Source organism: Egretta garzetta, unplaced genomic scaffold (assembly GCF_000687185.1).
Source record: "Egretta garzetta isolate BGI_Z169 unplaced genomic scaffold, ASM68718v1 scaffold154, whole genome shotgun sequence".
In the NCBI taxonomy this organism is placed as follows: Eukaryota; Metazoa; Chordata; class Aves; order Pelecaniformes; family Ardeidae; genus Egretta; species Egretta garzetta.
This window is the reverse complement of record NW_009259600.1, coordinates 1193150-1214106: the sequence shown is the minus strand read 5'-3', so window position 1 is coordinate 1214106 and position 20957 is coordinate 1193150. Positions and strand designations below refer to the sequence as shown.

Sequence of the window (20957 nt, the reverse complement as noted above, 5' to 3'; positions counted from 1 at the left end):
GGAAGGGTTATGGAAATGCTGTTCCCAACTTCACTAATAAGTCTAGTCCCTAGAGGAGCCCTTCTCAGAAAGAAGCATTCAGGTAATGGCTTGTACGAATAGTGTTAAACGTAATGTAAAGAAAGACTCATAAATACAGCATCTGAAATGTCGATCACATCTGCATCTTCAGGAAGAACACTTGTGAGGAAATCCCTAGATCAAAAGCAGTGGCACCCTTCTCTAGTAAAGCTATGATGCAAAAAGAACCAGGTCATGGTGCTTGTAGGTATACTTAGTCGGTAAAAAAAATGAAAGGAAACAGAGTCTTTATGATTTCCCCAAAGAAACTGGAACTCACGACATTCACCAAAACTTTATAGATAGTACAATCCAAGAAAAATAGTCATAACCACAAAAACAGCAATGAAAGATAAAATGAAGTTTAAACATACAATTAGATTCCTATATTATCATTTTGTTTGTATATTTTTCAAAATGAATTGTTGGAAACAGCAAAGTGTTTTCTTAAAAAGACATGATATGGCACAGCCTTCGGCCTTGAACACACCAGTCACCTCTGCAGTACTATGGGTACAACTGGACAAGTTGGATTGAGTCCATTTCAATTTTAACATGAACATTTTGGTTATTTGGCTTTAAAAACTACATCTGAGACTCATGGACTTGAAACTTGGATGACTTCAGTGCTGTAGCATCCATGTCAATCGTAAATATTGAGAAGAAGTGCTTTTATGTCTGATATGTAAGGCAGAAAATACTTCTGAGTCTATGGAAAGGTAATCCTTATATTTCCTCAAATCTGCTAGTAATGTAGTTAACAATATGGAAACCCCGAACATTTAGAGGTACAATAAAATTGAAACAGTGTCTGTGAGCCTTGAGATGCTGTTCTATTTAGGGCTTTTTATTGTAGTTTTGAAGTGATGAGGAAGGGGTTGAAAAATTCTTCCAATATTTTAATTTAAGTGCCACAACATGTAAATATTGTTTTTTGCTGCAGGGATTCTAAATGTCAGTGATTCCCCTTTGTACTTTTTTTTTTTTTTTAATTGAGGTAATCCGCCCCTTAAATCCATCTTGTCATCTCCACTTGCGAGAGGGAAAAAAGGGGGGCCATATGGCTACATTGTCTGTGCCTTCGTTTCTTTTTCTTTATGATTAAAATATCATCATTGAAGTGATAAGTTCTTATGATAAACATTATGCCATGGTCTTCATAGAGAGCTCTTGCTGAAAAACTCTGAGCTGAAATTTAGCATAGATAGTTTGAGTCCAAAAGAAATTGAAGAAAATTCTGGTCGTCTTTTGAACCAGCAGACCTGTTTTTCTGCCAGAGATTTTTGTGCTTCATTTAATTCAACATTCCTGTAAATCATGTTGAGCTTGACAGTTCACAGTATCTGATCGATATTTTTCTGTTGATATTTTAAATTAAGAAATCAAATGAAATATTTGATAATTCATTTTAATGCAGTGTAATCCGATACACAGATTAGCCAGCTACAACAGGTTACAAGCTCTCATTATTCTCTGAGAGTGTGTTGAAGGTAAGATGGGTCCATTCTTTCCAGCCTGAATAATACATGTTTATGAAAGTCTAAAAATGACTCAGACTTTATATATATTCACTTGATGAACTGTGATGGTCTATGAAGTGAATAATACATCATCCAACCCCATTTCTGCTGAAGAATTTCAGTACTACGTACTGCAGCAGGACTGCAACTTTCATCCTAATAGTGAATAATTACACATATCAGACAATGTATACTGAAATACACAGTCGGATAAATTAAAGATGAGGGTTCTTCAACATCGTGGGTTATAAACAAGATCTATAACCTTACTGAGTGCAGCTGTGGCTCTAGATAAGTGGTGTAGGCACACATCAGCGGGTCTGCAGCGATGTTGATATTTTGTGTCTGTTGAATTTATCTGAATGGAAATCTTGCAAAACTAAGTTTGAAATCTCCTACTGAAGAGTGCCAATGCCTGCAGGATTTGCCCCAGGAAGCTAGGATTCTCAGAAGTGTATGAATTTATCAAAAACACATAGGTTAGCCATTTCTTAATGCATTTTTAAATGTTTAACCCTTTCAGAGCTGGTTTATATTTTATCAAAGGCTGTTCACCCTCGTACTTCCAGTGTTAGCCAGGGCATCCCTGCCGACATATGTCTGTTCACGCTGTGATTATAAAATCTTTCCTTTGCCATTTGCAGATAAATCGGCATTGCTGTGATATGCGTGATATTCTAACATGAGCTAAGGGGAATGCTGTGAATACCACGGTAGCATTTATAACTTGTAATTCTAGAACGTAAAGCCTCAGCAATACTGGTCACTGCTGATATTAAGTATTGCTCTTAATCCACTCACTGTTTGGGCTGGATCGTGGTGTACTGAGTTGCCTGCTGTTAGACAGGGCTACAGCTGCAGAAGCACTGTGGATTTGTGTTCCCCGTATTCATTTCTGACCTCCTTGGGACTAGAATCACTTTTATCCATTCCTTATACCACCTTGTTACTGTCATGCTTTGCAAAATAACTCGTGGCATGAAAGAGAGAAAATCTGTTGCTGCTAATTTATTGGAAGTTTGTTCTTGGTTGAAGATGATTCACTAATGCAGCAGCCATGCGGTTTTCCTTGTCTTACTCTTTTTAAATGAGAACGCGACTATATTTTTAATGTAATTTCATGTGTGCTCAGGGAGTGTTATAAGAGCAAGAAAAAAGGGCAAGGAAGGGCAAAGATATACATAAAAATACTTGAAACAAGAATAGCAAGGTAGTCTCATTCAGTATTACACTTCTTCAGATTTGTATCTATATATTCCATTAATTGGAGTGGCACACTTGAGCCTGACTCTTACAAACAAGGCAGTTAATATTTATTCCTCTGAGATGTTTGTTGCCTGCGTCCCACCAATGGTGTTACATCTACTATGGGGTAGAATGAAGCAAAACTTGCATACAAAATATGAAAAGCATAGAAATACATGTAAAAGCATATATGTTTCATATAGTTCAGGGCTGGTTATATGCAGCTTTTATTATGCTTGAGCCCTAATGTTCACTATGGCGTATTAGGGTATTGTTGTTACCGCCAGTGTTTTCATAAATACGCTAAATCCTAAAAGGTCCCCAAAAGATCAGCTGTTCTTCTCTGTTTCTTATTATTATGTTATTATAGGCTTTGATGTCATTTCCCAGTGGTAAAAACCTCCATTCTTTTATATTTTCGACCCATCTTCTTTTCCTTCCTTCCAAATCTGAATTAGGCTTTTTGACAGTTTTGAACACATCTTTTCCTTTTAAGTCTCTCTCTTCTGTTTTCTTGGGTTTGGCCCTTACTGTCATATGAGAGTCCGTGTCCTTTATTTGGTCCTAACTTTTCGTCTCAGTTTCACTTCCCCAACCCGTATTTATTTCTCCTCTTACAACTTCACATCTCTCTCAGTACTTTCAGCACCTATTCCCCTTATCTTAAAGCGATGAAAAATAAGCGGTCTACAGGATTTTTCTGCTTGCTGTACACCAGAAACCTATCTGATCAATTAACTGTTGATGATTTTTATGGCTGAATGCATTCCTGAAATAAATAATTGGGGCCCATATGGAACATAGCACCATATTGTGACTATAGAATTTTTTTTGGTGAATGTTTTCTTTCTTATTAAAAAAAAAATCCAGGATAGACTAAAAATAGTACTTTTTCTATATGTTTTACAAAATTATGTATTATGTTGTTCCATGCTATTCAGTAGAATGTGAGGTCTGGAACTGAGACCAATTTTTCTTTCTTTTCCTTATGTGTATTCTTATGCACCGGTCCAGTAACTTTATTGCTGAAAAGTATATTTCACATTAAAATAGAAAATAAAAAAAAATTTTCCATTTCAAAACCTCTAATTTATTTTTACCTCATGTAGACTTTTCACAGGCAAGTATTGAGTGCTCTCATGTATATGTGCTTTTTGTATTCCTTTTTGGGCTTTCCCATATGGTTCAGTAGGAACCAGACTGATTATCAACAAGTGCTCTCCATGAATTTCAATTAAATTCCATAGTTCCATAAATTTCAAGTAATTCCATAGTGTACACCCCTTTGTTCTGTAAAATAACGCTGTTGCATTTTCACCATTAACAAATCTGTATTATGTCTGACATGTAAAGCTTTTTCCCTTATCCTTTTCTGTATGAGGTGCCTTGTTACTTCAGGTTATTCCTAATTTTGTCTGATTTAGTTCCATTTTTTTCCAGGTAGAATTTGCTTTGACTTCTAGGTGCTGCAGTCAGTCGGTTAATGTAATGCATTCTTCCTCATTATGGCTTTCTGCGGTGGGTTTTACATTTAGTGGTTTAGAGACTTCACTTGGTTGTGTTACTTTTGGTTTGAGTTTGCCAGACATCCAAGTTAAGATCTTTTGAGTTTTAGTGAGCAAGTTCTGTGATTCTTAATCTGAAGCACACCTTACCTTAAAAATAATAGTAGTATAAGACTTAAATCCTCTGGTCACATCCTGTAGTTTAGCCCCCCAAAGAAGGTTGTTTTCATGGACTCGTCACCACTGACTAAACAACAGTCATGTTAATAATATTTTTCTTGCTTGGAAAATATGTTTTTTATTATCTTCATAAGTGCTTCTTGTCTTTTTTTTTGCGCACCATTCCAAACTATGGGAAAGTCTCTCACAAGCTCTTGATTTAATTTTTCTTGCTGAGGATCTCATTCCTCATGTAAATAATTTGTGGTTGGAATAAGAGCTTGATTGATGTTTATGTTTTGGAAATTTTAACAATTATCTGGCAATCTGGTCATTTATGTCATTGAATTCCATTTTTGGAAAGTCATGTGTACCAAAAAATTAGCTCCACATCTCTTTATTTTTAATACTAAGTACCACAGTAAAGGGCTTAAATCAAGGTTATGATCCCCTTGCAGCGGATGGTACCTTAAATAGCAGACAGGAAAACTCAACACAAAACACAAGATGTGAATGCAGCAAACCCCCTTGTTTTGCCACATTTAGAGTCTGGTTGGGTCTTTTCCTGCAGGTATTGCAGGAGAGCAAATAAGAGTGGTTTGATTTTCTGCCTTGGGTTTTCCTGAGCTTTCAAGCAATATTTTCTACTGCCTCCTCTGTCCCTGACTGAGCTGCCACTGTTCCTGTAAGTCTGAAAGCCTCCAAGGGATGAGAGAGGTATACACAATGATATTTGTTGTCTGCAGAATCATACGAGCCAAGTGATACTGAGAATTTTCCCCTTTTCAGCATCAGGTCTGAAGTCCTCTGTCATATCGATTAAACCAATGTAAATAGTTAGCTGTTTTGCAGAATCTTGCACACACCCACCCATCATTTTATGCTTGAGAGGTGTGAAAATCTGCCTGCAGAAATCCATTTTATTTTCATCCCATACTTCAGTGGCAAACAGAAGAGCTGGGGAAATCCACTCAGCTGCCTGTCAGATGGGAAGATTCAGTCCACCCCATCAGTGTCTGCAGATTCATGGGCTAGAAACCGCATCTGTGGAACAGCGCGCAGGGATTGGGATTCCCTGCTCTCTGCGTAGCTGAAACGGCCCCTGTCATTTCCACCTTTCTTGGCTGTCTGCAGTATTAAATATCATCTTTTAAATGCTTTTATGTTTCTGTAGCCCACTGTATATAAACAGTACCACATGCATATGTATGGCGGTGTAAAAAACAATTTGCAAAACCTAATGATTCAGACTTTTTCTTAAAAGTAGTACTTTTTGACCAAGTTATTGAATACCTGTAAGATACAAAAATGAATATATTTAGTAAAGATTGGTATTCAAAGAATGGCACGTGTACTTTTGTTACGTTTCAAACTCAGACATCAAACAGGGTGTTTAATTTCTAGCAACATCGCTAAAAAGATGCAAACCGTATCTCTATGTAATAAATCAATTTATTTTGTTTTGACGATTGAATTTATCACACAGGCAATAGTAATCATGGCAATGAACTTACCTTTATGGTTTGGGTTTTTTTTAATTTCTCCTCTATTACTTTGACAAATAGTTAAGCCTTTTTTAAAATTTTATTTGAAAAGAGCAGCTTTTCGTCTGCTGAGAATCTGTATGCTAAATTTCAGGCCAAAGTGAATGTTCTTTCTGTATTGTCTGATCTTGCGTCTTTGAAGTCCGTGTGGACGGGATCTTGCCGATTTCAGAGCTCTTAGGCACAGGCCCAGAGGTTAAACCCTTTAAAAAAAGAGGAGGAGGGGGGAAAGAGCTGACAAAATTTGATTGAAATATATGGTTGAATTATGAGCTTCAGCTCCAGTGAGGTTGTTTGGCAGCATTATGTATTTAGGGGCTTAACCTGAAGTTAAAGGTTCTGTTTTTCAAATTCCTGCAGCTACAGTTGCCAACGTGGGCTCAGATGTAGGAAAGCGTAGCCTCTGAACGTGTAGAAACACCCCTTTCTTTTTCTGTGGACAGCTTATGTGATCACTGGAATGACATCTTGGCTTTTATCTCCGCTTGTCATTAGCCATTCTGTTTTCATGGAGCAGAAGTGCCAAGTGCAGACTGTTGCCCTCTTTCTTCTTCCTTTTCATAAACATAATGACAAAGGACGAAGCACGTCACTCCCTCGGTTGGTCTCACAAAGCCAGCCTTAAAAGCATGGAAACTGGCATATAGAGTTGACTTGAAATGCTGTAAAATAAAAATAAAGCAAACTAGTCTTAGCTTGGCTAAAGATGAGATGTTTGAGTCCTAAATATTGATCTGGTCTATGTGATGTTTGTGAGTTACGGCCACGGCATCGGTTTTATTTTGTGTGAGAAAAAACTTCCTGTGATTTTTTTTCTATCGGAGTAAAGGGAAAAGGTATTTCTCTAAGCCATGTTCTCGACAAGCAAGCATTGCTTACGATGCTCTTTCTTTTTCCCTCTGCACCCCCTCCTCCTGCAGAATCGCATCGGGAATTCCTTCACAGGCCTGCGTCTGGATACGTGCCAGAGGAGATCTGGAAGAAAGCTGGTAAGAACTGTTTAAAAACACCAGCTTAGTCTTCTGGCAGCTGTGTGCAGTTGTTAATGCACTGATGTGAGGAATGAAAAAAAAAAGGGGGGGGGGGGGGAAAGCTTACTAGTAACGAGAAGAAATTGCGTTTAATAATCTTAAACTGGAACTGATCAGGACATGAAATAATCTTTATAATAGAAGCATCTGCTGCTATAGTTAGGGGGGATAGCAGTACTTCCATTAAGGACCCCCATTTTCTAGGGTTTTAATGGTTTCAGGCTGAAACTTGATATGCTAAAGTTTCAGTCTGTTAGCAATTTAAAAAAAAGAAATTTGTGTGGGATTTTTTTTTTTTTTTAAGCTTTAAGGGTCTTACCTAGTTAAGGTCAGAATTCCCAATGGAGGGGAAAAACCTAAGTATACCTGTTAAAGAAAAACCTCCAGCTATGCGATGTAACCATTCTTAATTTTAAAAAGATTTTGTGCCTGTCAGCCCCCCGTGAAGTCTGCACTTATGAACTTGCAAAGTTTTTAATGAAGTAAGCAAGATCTCATCGCTGCAGCTGCTCTGGGTGGTTGCACGGGCATTGACAGCGTCTTCCCTGTGAGCTTGAGAAGCACCATGGGCAGATGTTGTGGTTGTACAGAGTTTTTTTCAACACTTTAAAACTCAGCCTGAGCACAGGAGTTTCCTGGCGAGGATCCTGTTGCAGTGCTGGAGCTAAACCTTTGCTCTTTCGACATCGATGCCAGAGTTTCCTTGTTTCCAGAGGGGCCAGGAGGTAGCTCTTGAACTCCAGCAACGTAGTTGAGCTTCTGTATATACACTCATACATCCCCCCCCCAAGTTTCTGAGCAGGAATTAATGATTAAATGGCAAATATGCAGCACTTTTGATGCTTTCTGATCAAATCTCCTGTAACTGCTTGCTGCTTCTTGCTATATTTTAAACTAGATACAGAACATAGGTGTAAAAATGTTCTGCTGGCATAGTTTTGCATCAGACAAGGAGTTGTGTTGTTTGTGCGCTGTGAGTTTATCTTGTAAAGTCTACATTTGTCAATATATAACAATATTTTTGGAACTGCTGTGGTTTATATGAAAAGCAACACAATAATCTACAACTTTTTCTTTTGTCTAAGGCAAGTGTAGCCTTTGTAACTCAGTGCTCTTGTGTACCCAAAAGTAATTTCATAGTTTGTTTTGCCATATTTATGTTAACATCTTAAATGAAAAATAAGAAAAAAATATGCAGTCCCAGGAAATCTTGGTAAGAGGAGCATTATTCAGTTGAATTTCAGAAACTTTATTCTTGTAAAATTTGGGGTTTGATGTTGTTTGGCACATCAGATAATTTGTGACTCCTAGATGCAGTACAATACAAGAAAAAAAGTTTCTTCATAAGCTATCAATGCAAGTTAATTGAAGCTTTTGGCCTGAGTTATAAAATTGGATGTACATTCACTTTGCATATATCCACAAATGGTAGTGTAAAGGAGCTGAGACATGTCATCTTGTGAACATCTATGTCATCAGTTCTTTCGAAACAAAGTTTTTCCTTTGGTCCCATTTCTAGTCTTATTTTCATGCTGATGTGGGTTTAAATCAGATTCCCTGCATTAACTGAGTGTGCCTGTGAATAAAAAAATGCTGGCTCTCTACAAGATGCACACCTGTATCTGTTACTAAGAGCAGTAAAACATCAGAAAGCATACTGCTTTTCATAAATCATGGGCCTTCATTTTCAGGAGGGTGCACTGAAGGTGGTGGTCTCCGCAATTTCGTAATCAGTTCACAGCTGCAAAGGTGCAATTCAGCTCTGTAAGAATAGGTCTCTAGTGCCATTTGAGATGCTATTGCCTGGCTAGGCTGCAGCTGCCAGTCTGGAAGGCTGCAAATCTCTCACAAGCAATTTCTGCTGGCTCAGTGTGGGTACCTTGGTATCTCAAATGGCTGTGAAGACCAATGTGTAGACAGCTGAATCAAGTATAAAAGTCTGATTGGGATGCTGAATCCACTGAACTGAAATAATTTGGCGTAAAAATGGTTAATAGGCAACCTCAAAATCCTGTGAAAAAGGGATTCACCTTAAACTTTTGGAGATTGATAGACTTCAGCGCAATTCTTTAAATATACCAAGTTAAGCCCATGCTTTTGTGATTGTTGGAGCAAGCACTCAGTAAGCAACACCTTGTGAATTAAAGCCATGTAAACCCAGTTCAGTCTCATACGTCAGTGGAAAGTCATCAGTGTCCTGATTCTTCTAAAAGAGTCCAAGCCAAGTTCTTGGTGTCCTTCAGTAGTCAAGAGAGAGGCAGGCATGTGAAGAGGATCAGTCAGGCCATAGGTTGGATGACTTGCTCTCTGGAAATACCTATTTCTCTTTGTTAAATACTGAGGGATACCAGGCCCGTTGTGGGCTGCTGCCTTAGCTTCTTTTGGTGTCATGAGGAAACTGTCTTCCAGTCGTCTCCTATCACAGAGCAAGGCCTACTGGTCATGGCAGTTCTGGACTCGGAGTTACCAGTTGCTCCAGTTAGTTACTGGAGCTAAGCTCTGGAGTTACCAAACAGGTGTGGAATGACCATGCTTTGTCATACAAGGACAGTAAAGACCCTGCATGTTCTCCAGGGGAGTCCTGAGAAAGAGATTGTGTGTTTTGGCATGTGAAGCCAGGACAACTCATGTCAACAGCTCCCACTGACCTTCTTTGCCAGGGTCAGCCTGAGAGTGAGATGATACAGAATTTCATGGTGGCACAGGGCTGCACCCCTGCCCACCACCTTTCCTTTTTCATCACATGGACTAAGTGTGCCCACGGTGTGAGGGAGGTGACCTGAAGCTGGCTGGTGGGTTATATACAGGAGTGAATGATGCATTGAGTACCTCTCCTGGGTCAGCTCCAAGGACCTCTGATCACGCCAAGCAATGCTTATTCCACACAGGCTGTTGGCTCCCTGGAGCTTCTCTCATGAATTAGCGCTACTCAAAGGGAGGGAAGATTTCAATGGCATTCTTAAAAAGACAGAATGATTTTATGCCAAGAATGCTTAGCATTAGTGGGGAAATGGAGGATGCAGACACATGCACCTTAGATATTTGGTTTTAAAAACTTCTGGATTTATGTTTTCTGATATTGGAATCTAATCACTCTTCCTTCCCCTGGAAAAGCAGAGAAAGGGAGAGTGCCGGTATCATCTTTAGTCGTCATAGCTCAGCATTGTCAAGGCAAATAAAATCTCCTTCACTGTCACCCATAACTTTTCCTGCACAGATATTACAGTTTTTATTGTCATCTGGAACTACGAAGCCTGCATTCTATGTCTATAAAATATCTGTGGGTACTGGGAACATTTATTTTAAGAAGATGTGCAGAAAGTCAGCGATAGGAAATTTTGTCTAGTTTATTTGGGTGTTCATGAGTTCATAATGTATCGAAATTATGGTGGTGCATTGTGACCAAAAATCCCAACTTTTTCTAACTATTTATTTTCACACTTAGTATAGCACAACACAAATTTTGTTGTCAAAGTTAATGGAAATACTAAAGTCCAATCCATAGTTTATGCCAATTAAAAAGTATCAGTCAGGCATATGGCCTTGTAAGCATTTTTAGCATCTTCACACTCTCAGAAGCTTTGCAAAAAAAATAACTTACGCAGTAGAGAAGTTAGGATATAAAGTTCAATTTCTATATTTGGACTGCAAAGAAGTAGATTATGTAGGATGAAAAACTATAAAATTTAGAAGTCTCTGTAAAATGTTGGAGTATTGTACTTCTGCTTAGTGTAATAGTCTAAACTGGCATTTCTAACCACTGCAAATACCTCAATGTAAGACTAAATTTATATGATGTCATGAGAGTGCATCATGCTGTACAGAGATAACTTCTATTCGTAGCAAATATCAGCAAGAATATAGATTTTCTCAAAGAAATCCACTTTGCTAATAACAGCAGTTCATAGACACAAACCGTCTGTATTTAAGTTGCCTCGTTTTTATGAACATGGTAATAAAATTGCATCTGTATGTTTGCCTGTGTATATTTCTTTTCTCACGATCAGTGAATGTTTGCAGTTGGTAATAAATATTCAAGCACCTTGCAAATGTCCTACCAATTCCCTTTGCTGATCTGTGTGTGCCTGTGGGACTAGAATAGGAATGCATAATTTAAATATAAATTGCCTGATTTGCATATACAATTAGTCTAGCTGCAGCTTTGATCGTAAGCAAAAATTATTGTCCTGTATTGCCACTTAGATAGAATTTTAATTCACCTTGAATATTCAAAGTAAATTAAGCCTTGGCTGTATGGTTGAAGGGTATGATTTTTTCCTCTCCTGAGGCTTTCCCCTAAACAACATTTATGGTAGGGTAATATAAGGGCATATTTTCAGCCTCATAAAAATAAAGGCATAAGTTTTATCTCTAAATTCCCCACCCTCGAAAACTTCAGCTGAAACACCTCTCGCAGACATGCAGCCACGTAACAGACATACAGAAGAATAGAACTCTTCTTTCATTTTCATTCTGGTTTAGTCAGTGCGCGGCTTAAAGTTAAGTCTTTATTGTAATTTGCTTAATATGTGAAAATAGAGACTTCATGTAGTCCTTATTTTTTTTAAATAACAAGTGTGGAGCTGCGAGACATAAAAACTCAAGAGTTACTGACATAACATCTGTATGTAGGAGTTGGGTCTATGGGCATGTGCATGCACACAAATACATGGGTTAAATACATGGACTAAAACTCAAACCCGAAACATGGCTGTAATACTTAGATTTTAATCTACAGTAAAACATTTTTATTAGAAATCTATGTTTTTAATTAAACAGAACATTTAATTAAGGTGGGTTTTAAGTGGATGAAACAATTAAGTGCAAACACTTGAATGAAACATGTCATAATTAGTTTTAATAGAGTGTTAATTGGTACTAGGTTTGCCAAGTTAATAATTACTGCTTATTAAATTTTCAATTAATCATTGTCATTTTGCTTTGAATAAAGATGAAAATTAGATAAACTAATTCAGGGGGAGGATGGTTTCCTTGTTAATTAGAGCAGTTAATTAAAAAAAAATTGCTTGTTTTAGTTGTCAGTTAAAAGACTGTTCATTAGTAAAATCTTTGCACTCTTCCTGCATCAAAACCCAAATAAGTAATTTGTGACAATCCATGTTTTCTGGAATAAAAGATAGGACGCCAGTATATACCAAAGAAGCAGCTCACGCTGTCGTAGTTATTTTGCAAGAGGCACAAAGGTTTGAATTTAGTGAAGCGGCGTGCCCCTGTGCAGTGTTAATTGCGCTGGGCTGTGGCGGGCTCAAGAGCTCGGCGGAGCCAGGAAGTCGAGTCTTCGCAGTGTAAACATGGGTTTGAAGGGGAGACCAAGAGGTCAAATGAGTGTTCATAAACAAATTTTAATTTTGGCTCGTAACATATATAGGTCCAGGAAAAGATATTAGGCCGATGATTTCAATTTTTTAAATAAATAAACTCTTGGGGTTTCTTTTAACCTCATTTATTTATTTGTTAACATATGGAAAAAAATGGTCAATGACTATAAATCTTGTCTTAATTTCCAGAGCTTAAAGATACATTTTTGAAAACGTCTGTAATATTACGTTTTAAATAATAATTGTTGCCAAAGATACTCATAAATCTGGTGTGCTGCAAACCCAGTTTTCCAAGTAAAATGTTGGAAAAGATTACAAAAATAACGCACCAGAGATCCGAAATGTCTTTACTTAACAAAGTACTGACTGCGAATCAAAATGGCAAGAATCGTCACTAGTGTGAGAGACCTGGGAGAGCTTTCGGTGATGGGGAAGGAAAGAAGCACCTGAGTAGTCCTGAAGAGCCTTGAGGAACCAGGTTCCTCTGTGTCCTTCTCAAAATGAAGACTCTCCATATGATAGAGCCTTTGCTGCATTTCACGTGTCGGTCCTACATAGCCCTGTGCCCAGCGTCCTGTGCTGATGAGTTTTTCTTCCCTCCTTTGTAGAGGAAGCTGTCAATGAAGTAAAGCGTCAGGCGATGGCCGAGTTGCAGAAGGCGGTGTCGGAGGCCGAGCGGAAGGCTCACGACATGATCACTTCGGAGAGAGCCAAGATGGAGCGCACGGTTGCCGAAGCCAAGCGCCAGGCTGCAGAGGATGCACTAGCTGTTATCAATCAGCAGGAGGATTCAAGCGAGGTAAGGGCTTTGCTGGGCAGGCATCGCCTGTGGCTGCAAACCATAGGTGTATCTAGGCGAATTGCTTTAATCCAGCCGGCCCAGGCTGTTTGTGTGACATCGGAGTTCGGTGCCCACCGTAACTGTTTGCACAGTTGCTTTGGACGCGTATTTCAGGCATGTGCTGAGCTCCAAATTGTCTTGGCTATGTTGTAATCTGAGCCCAAAATAGCCAGTGAACTTGAGCTGCGTTCTCACCTGAACTGCTGCTCAGGGTTACATAGAACGCACACATTTCTCTTCTAACTCAGCTTTTCAGTAGCTTTATTTTATTCTAATTTTATTTTTATTTTATCTTAAAGTTCTTCAAACTACCATATTGAATAGGTAGCAAGATTGTTTGGTGGAAAATATTTCACACTGAAATCTAATTTAAACAAAGGAACGGTTATTTAAGAGACTGTGGAGCAAGGTGGCTAAAAGCTTTCCTGGGGAAAGCGTTGGATGTAAAAGCGATCAGCAAAAGATGATGGTTCCTGTAGGACAGAATGTGAATGTAGATTTGCAAGTGTTTCCTTATTTTGAACGTGTTATTTGGGCTGCGGGGAATATTTGAGAGTTGAGGAGTGGGCAAGCAGCATTTGGAGGGAGGAAAAACAGACTGAAAGAGCAACAAAGAGTAAAACAAGAATAAATATGTTACTTTCAGACCTGAGAGGGGAAGCCTTGAATTGCTGGGGTATGGGACATCCAGCAGCATGACCTGCTGGAAGCTGGGAGTGATAGAACAGCGTGTGTTTGACCACTGCTGCAGCAGTCCTGATAGCAATTAAATTTTACGTCCGTTACAGAAAAACAACGTCCTAAGTTAAAACTGCCCTTAAAACCAGACATGACAAAGAAATGACGTCAGTTAAAAGTTATTTGTATATAATCTTCATCTCTCGAGGCCACTGAAATGAAAGAACATTACTTTCATGAAGTATTTATTGTTCTTAGACTAAGATCTTGGCTCTAGTAAACCCACTTCTTAATATGAATCCTAAATGGCAGGGAGTTGGAAAAAAAAGAGTAGATAGCGGTGCCTGTTGTGTGGGGATGTGTATTTGTGTACACTGGTGTCAAAGAACTTTTCCTGGGCTGGATGGGCAACGTTGTGGAAGAGTCACTTAAGTTGGAAGGTGCAGACGAGCTAGCTGCAGCATGCTGAGAAAACTGGCAAAACTCACGAGCAGATAAGTCAGTGGCATGCTGCAGTATGCATCCGTAATTTGAGGGAGCGCAAGATTTTAATTCATACCAGGCTTCTCTGGAGATGAAAGACCATTGTGGGATCACTGAATGCCCAGAGTTTCTCCTTAATGTGTAGCAGATGAATAACAAGGAGACAAAAGGAATTGATTTTCAGCATCTGAAAGTTTCTCAGGAAGAAAGGGACTAGGGGAAGTGTATGTACCCTTTAAGTACTAACTGCTCCATTGTAGATTAAATGAGACATAAATTCAATTTATTGGCATTTTGTATCTGAGATACTCAAAGACATTTTTCCTGCACTGTGTTCATAGAAGGGGCATTTGTCTGACTTAGCGCCATTAAAGAGCTGTCATTTTGTGTGTGTAGATATACAAGAGACTCCTATTGTTAAAACCAAAATTCCAAAGGTAAATGCCTTTGGAGGAAACTGCAAATTAAATCTGTTTAGTGAACTGATAGAGTGTAGGCAGACAGAGAAGTACTTTGTGCCGATACCTACAGCCCATTCTTCCACAAACAAACGTGCATCCAAAGGAACACGTAGAGAGTTTGTGTGCTGTAATTCACTCACGAGCAGTTGTGGCTCTGGAAAAGGCTGTATAACAACAGACATCTTTACTTCTTCTCCAGCAGATTGCTTATGAGGTTGCTCACTTTTTGGAAACAAGACTTTAAATAATTATTTTAATTTCATTCTAATGAAATGTGGCTCATAGGGTTACAGATGTTCTTGGGGCTGCTCATCCTCAGGGAGGATACAAGCTTCCTGGACCTAGAAATTAAGTCTAGTGTCCTCATGAGCAGCTGTGGTCATGAGTGGCACAAAAGGGTGGCTGTTTTGAGGTGAAAAATGTAGGTTTTAGTAAACCTGCATAGAGAACTCAAGTTTGCTCAAGTTTACAAGTGCTTGGTTAATTCCAAAGGGAGATGACAGTGATGCTTATTTGAGAGTTATATAATTATTTCTTCTTTGGCTTCTAATTATGCCAAACTCCAAACACTTCGGGGAATGCTGCTCACGATTACCTGTTAACTCAGGTTGTCTTTTTTTTTTTTCTTTTTTGAGAACTCCTGTAAAAATGGACCAGCCTTTTCTTTCATCTTTGAGGACAGGAGATCAGATTGCCAGTTGTCAAAAATGGTTTCTTTGGAGATGAGTCCTTGTGTTTATTGGGGTTGAGGAATAATACTTGAGATTTGCTTTGGTGTTCGTTACGTCTCGATGTATCTGTAATGTCATTTGTCTCGGTTGTGAGTCTCCATAAACTTCTCTCTGTTGACAACTTCCAGCAGTATGCTTCCAGCAAGGCAGATTCCTGCATACTAAAGGCACTGGAGTAGTATTTCTGGGCCTAGACTATTTCCATTTCCAAATATGAGGATGCTGAAGTAGCAGCTTCTGCAGTCTTACAGATTTAGAGGAAGGCTGAGCATCGCTACTCATTTCTTATCCTTGGCGGGACATTATGCCAAGGCCTGTAAGAGAGCTCAGTACGGGCTGCTATATAATCTCCATGCAGTTCCTGACAGAGAATATTTCTCCCACGGGTGTTACTAATTCCTTTTGGCTGTGGAAACTATGAATGGAGATGGGAATTTGGCAGCAGAGTTCTAATTTATCAGGTATAATTTTCATCTGATACGACCACTCCCTGTCTATTGGCAAGGTTTCCCCCTTACAGGTCTTCATTTGTTATTCAGTAAAAAGCAACCTGGACCTAGCTGAGGCTTCCTGGAGCTGCTGTGCTGTGAGAACTTTGTGGCATGATTTGATTTTTATTGCAGTCTTCTCCAGAGCTCAAAGTGTTAACTAGTACTAAGACTCCAGATATTTGTAATTATTACAAATTTTAAGATAATATGTAGTCTTCTCATCCAAGACCTTTCAGAGGTCTCACAAAGAAAAGTAGACTTTTAAAATTTTTTTTGGTTTTGGGTTTTTTTTTGTGGTTTTTTTTCTGGTTTTGTTTGGAGTTTTTTTGTGTTTTGTTTTGCTTTGTTTTTAACCCAAGAAAAGTAGCATCCCTGACTGCAAGGCTGTCTGCAAGAAAACAGTGAAGCTGGACATGTTGAGCTGACTGGAGCAAAATAAAGGGGGCTTAGGGCCATCAGAGGACTAATGGGGGAGGTGTGATATTTGGAAGCATCCTGAGTTTTAAGAGGCGTTCTGCAATATTCTGAGAATTGCCACATTGCATAGTATAGTTTTAATTTCTGACCCTGACCTGGCTCCTTGTTGAACTATTGTTCTTTGCTTATGTTTGAATTAGTCAGCATGATTTACTTTGCAGTGCCACTGCTTCAGTGTCTGTAAATTTACTTTCTAAAGATTTCCATAATTTCTTAGCATAAGCCCTTGCGACTGACCAGGACATGTTCATTATTTACTGTTTTTATAACGAGAGATTGGTTGAAGACCAGCAAACAGAGCACACTGCTGTTGGAAAGCAAAAGAGCAGAAGGCCTACCTATCAGCATGGCTGTTCCTGAACCGCAAATTATTTCTTTACCAGTTCCTTACAGTTGCTTGACAAAAGATGACCCATTCGTCAGAAGTTGACTTGGCTAAGTACAGAAACATGTGTGAGCAGCCTACTCTTTAATGACTGCCGTGCTTGCCTTGGCTGCAATGTACTGTTGTGCAAATCAGTTTTAATAGTAAGGGTGAACAGCTTAGCAAAGAGACTGGCTGCCCAGATTGTCGGGGGGGTGGAAATCATCAAAACATCTGTCTTTCTGCTCTGGTATAAAATGCCACTGAAAAATCTGACACTCTGTTCTTCCTCACTTTTGAGTAGGGTGGGGGGCTGGGGATGGGAAAGGAACACAAATGTTTTGGTTCTCTCTACTTAAAGCAGATGCTGACATCTGCTCAGATAAAACAAGTATGTAACTGGTCCAACACTGCTTTTAAGAGATGTGTAATGTTAGGGCTTGTTTATATTGCAGCAGTTTATGTTGTATGTGAATATCACACCTACCTGACATTTTGGAAGACAGCTGGGTTCAATCTCTGCTGACCAATCCATTGAGACCAGGACTGTGCCAGCAAACCTGACTCTGAGCAACATCTGATGCTGTGATTCAGGCAAGCCTAGCTTTTAAGCTGGTATCAAATTTAAGACATATGTCAGCTAATGTTTAATTTTTTTTGGCTGGGCATCTCTTAGAAAGTAGCACATCAGGCCCTGCAGTGGTGGGTGGTAGAGAGGCTCCAGAGCCATGTGTTCTGCGCAGGATTAGTCCAGATGTGATGTGAACATTGGCACTGCCCCAGACTGCTAAGCTAAGCCTGGCTAGCCAGCTTGCACGTCTCTTCCGTATGGTTCTCTGCACTTCTGTTTCCAGGATGTAGCTTCTCTCATGCTGACTTGTATGAACATAGACGTACTTCACACAGTAAACAGAGGCTTGGGCAAGCCAGGAGCGTTCAGTGATAGGTGTAGCTTTACTAGGAGCATCTAAAGGTTTGAATATCTTTGCACGCAGCGCTGCATTTTGACACAATGTGGGAATTTCCAAAGTACCGATGTGTTTCCCTTTCTGATGGGTCTTGGATAGAGTTTTCATAAACAACTTTGCTGGGTTTTTTTGCACTGGTGTTCAGTGGCTCATACAGTCCTCATTTACGCCACTGTGGTTTCAGTGATTTCTAGATGTTCTTTTTCTTGTGGTTAGCAGTGATAGAGTTTTGAATGCCATGGGAACTGCAGAACCAGGAAAAATCTGAATTCTTTGTACCCAGCCATGCTTCCTTTCCTGGTAGACTGGGAAAATCCAGAATTTGTCAAAGATGACAAAGTTTGACACTGTATTACGGCATTTCTGAGTTCATCATCTCTGGCATGTCACAGTCCATTTGGGTTTTTTTTTTCTTCTTAAGCCAGCTCTACACTGAGTCCCAGCTGGAGGTGTCAGAGGAAGACGAATACTCAATTGCAGTTAAATATTGCAAAGATGAAAGCGGTGGGATAGGCAAAATTTTTGACAAGTATGTATCCTGGTACTGGAGACCACAGAAATGGAGACCATTTGTTTTTAGGAATTTTCATGATGGCAAACAGAAGTTTCTGAGTTCTGTTTTTTGAAGATGGAAGCTTAAGTGCATGAGAATTAAGAGTCTGACCTAAGATAAGGCTCTGACCTAAGACTGATGTTCCTTGTCAGTTGAAAGAGGGGGATGAAATATGATCGTGGCGTAGATTCGGAGTGAGATTCCCATCTGGTGTAATTTAGCCCAATTTCATTGAATTAATCCATTTTCAAGGTAGTGAAGTTAAATTGAATTATGTAGTCTGGAATCTGGCCTTTTGTATAACCTCACCGTTTCCCAGGAAAATCAATGCAGAGTTAAACTGTAATCCAGTCCTCCTCATAGTTTTAGCTACATCTGGAGCTCTATAAAGCACGAGCTGGAAGTGCAATGTAATAGGTCACTACCTAAAGACAGAGAAGGTAGACCAGGAGGGGCTTTGGGAGACCTGCTACTCCCTTTCCCAAGGCATGATCAGCTCTAGCTGTATCATTCCTATAAGACACCTGCTTTTTCTGTGCTTTAGTGACAGAGATTCTCCAGTGACTCTAGCAGTAGCTTCCAAGATGTTTGGCTACTACTGTCCCCTCTCAGGCTACGGTCTCTCCTTAGGTTTAAGTCTCTTCTCATAGCTTGTGTTTGTCTGACCTCAGATTATTCTGGCTGCCTTTGTCTGGGTTCTTTCCAAGTCTTTTTTGTCTTATTTCATTTGCTGTATTTGAAGTGCATCATCCCAGCCTGGTCAGTGCTCCAGGCCAAGCCTTGCCAGTGCTAGGAGGCGGAGAATCTTTACTCGGGTGAAAAGTAGTCCGTAGTCCTGCTCATACGCCCTCGTATGATGATTGCCACTTTGTCAGCAACATGACATTTTGGGCCCTGTTACCAGAGATGCTGTCTATACCATTCAGTCAGGGTGCTCTGTCTTGATGGTACCTGCTAGAGCTTCCCAGGAGGAAAGATACCTTGACCATGCTCAGTCCAATAGTGAGCTCAAACTCTGTCCATGATATCTGGATCAAATGGAAATACGTGAGCAGGAGTGCACAAAGCGCAGTCCAGGCCATTAGCTGGCATCTCAAGTCTGTCTTTTCTTCGGTAGAATTTGGGCTCTGGAGCTATCAGCCAGCAATGTGAACAGAAATCATCTGTTGCCAAAGCTTGCAGTGCCTGAGCCTGATCTTTGCTGCTGTTTTTCGCTACTCGCTTGGGAAGCAGCAATTGAATGACCAGAGTGGTGAGGACTGTGTAAGACAAGGAGCTCTGCACGTCAAGTACAGCTACTATTGCAGTTGCAAGCTCCCCATGGCATGTGTGCTTGTTTACGCTAATTGGCACTGTAGTAACTTTTAAGTGCAGTAAGTTGTTGCATAAATGTGAGGTGTAAAATTTATTTTGAAATTCTTGTATTTTATGTGCTTTTATTCACACAATTACACTAAAGCTGTAATGACCTGTTAAATTAGAAATAGTACGTCCAATGGACAAAATCACACACCAGACAATGTAGGACACATTAAGTAGTCATGTAAGGAGCCTTCTTAGAGCTTTGTCACTTCATTAAAATCTTGCGCTTATTGTACAGGCTGACAGGTAATTGATGACTATTCTAATATGAAAGCTGAACAAATACTGTTAAAATTAAATGACCGTTTCCTGACATCAGTGCAGATCTTGTGATAAGATACTGAGATATCGTCCGGTGGCTCTGGTCACATCTGAGAGACAGTTCTGTCTGTGCAGACAGGCCTTCCCCAGTGAAGATTGCCCAGAAGTTGGCCTATATTAACTAGGTAGTTGAATAGAAAAAGTTTTGACACCCTCATAATAATTCCAGGACAATTAAAGCACGCACTTTAATGTTGCATCAGATCTGCCTAAGGGAAAGATTCCTGCATCTGGGCAAGTGCTGGCTGACTTCAGCATTATTCCATGTGGGGAGAAGTGTCTTTTCAGAAAAGTCTTCATGGGGAGGTTTTGTACGTGTCAAATGTTTGTTTTCAGATGAGGGGATGAAGAGAAATACAGGCCGAACCCAGGGCTGGCAATTTAGTTGGAAACTAATAGGTTCCTACCTATTAGTTTCCAACAGGCATGGCAGTAGGTGGGAACTCTGCAAGCACGGTTGGAGCAGAATTACACCATGTTTGCCTGTCACAGTGCAAGCACCAAGCTGGCAAAATGAAACTTTCACAAGTACGATGCAACTGTTGAGAAACATTAGTATAGCAAAAGAAGGAGAATCCAGCCGTATCACGGTTTGGTCTCTTTCGGGTCAGTAGGATGAGGCACTGTATCTCTTGGAAATCCTAATACAAACTTACCAGGTCATTTTGGTGTTTGTGTAAATATGCCTGTGCATGCACCTGTTCATGTCCAGTGTTCTAAATTACTTATAGGTATTTTTCATTGTGAAGATAAAAGGTCTTTTAAAGAGAAGGTGTTCAAGAATAATAGTACAGCTATCCGTTTCCAAAAGTGGTTTTACCTCT

General features: G+C 39.6%; 1 protein-coding gene across 1 annotated transcript in view; it reads left to right on the top strand.

The window, feature by feature from the left end:
• The window catches only part of RUNX1T1 (RUNX1 partner transcriptional co-repressor 1), a 91980-nt gene that overhangs the window by 69049 nt on the left and 1974 nt on the right, over positions 1-20957 (top strand). Inside the window, exons 9-10 of the mRNA XM_009638333.2 lie at positions 6954-7022; positions 13012-13202. Coding sequence (XP_009636628.1) covers positions 6954-7022; positions 13012-13202 — 260 coding nt within the window. The remainder of the gene's footprint in view (positions 1-6953; positions 7023-13011; positions 13203-20957) is intronic.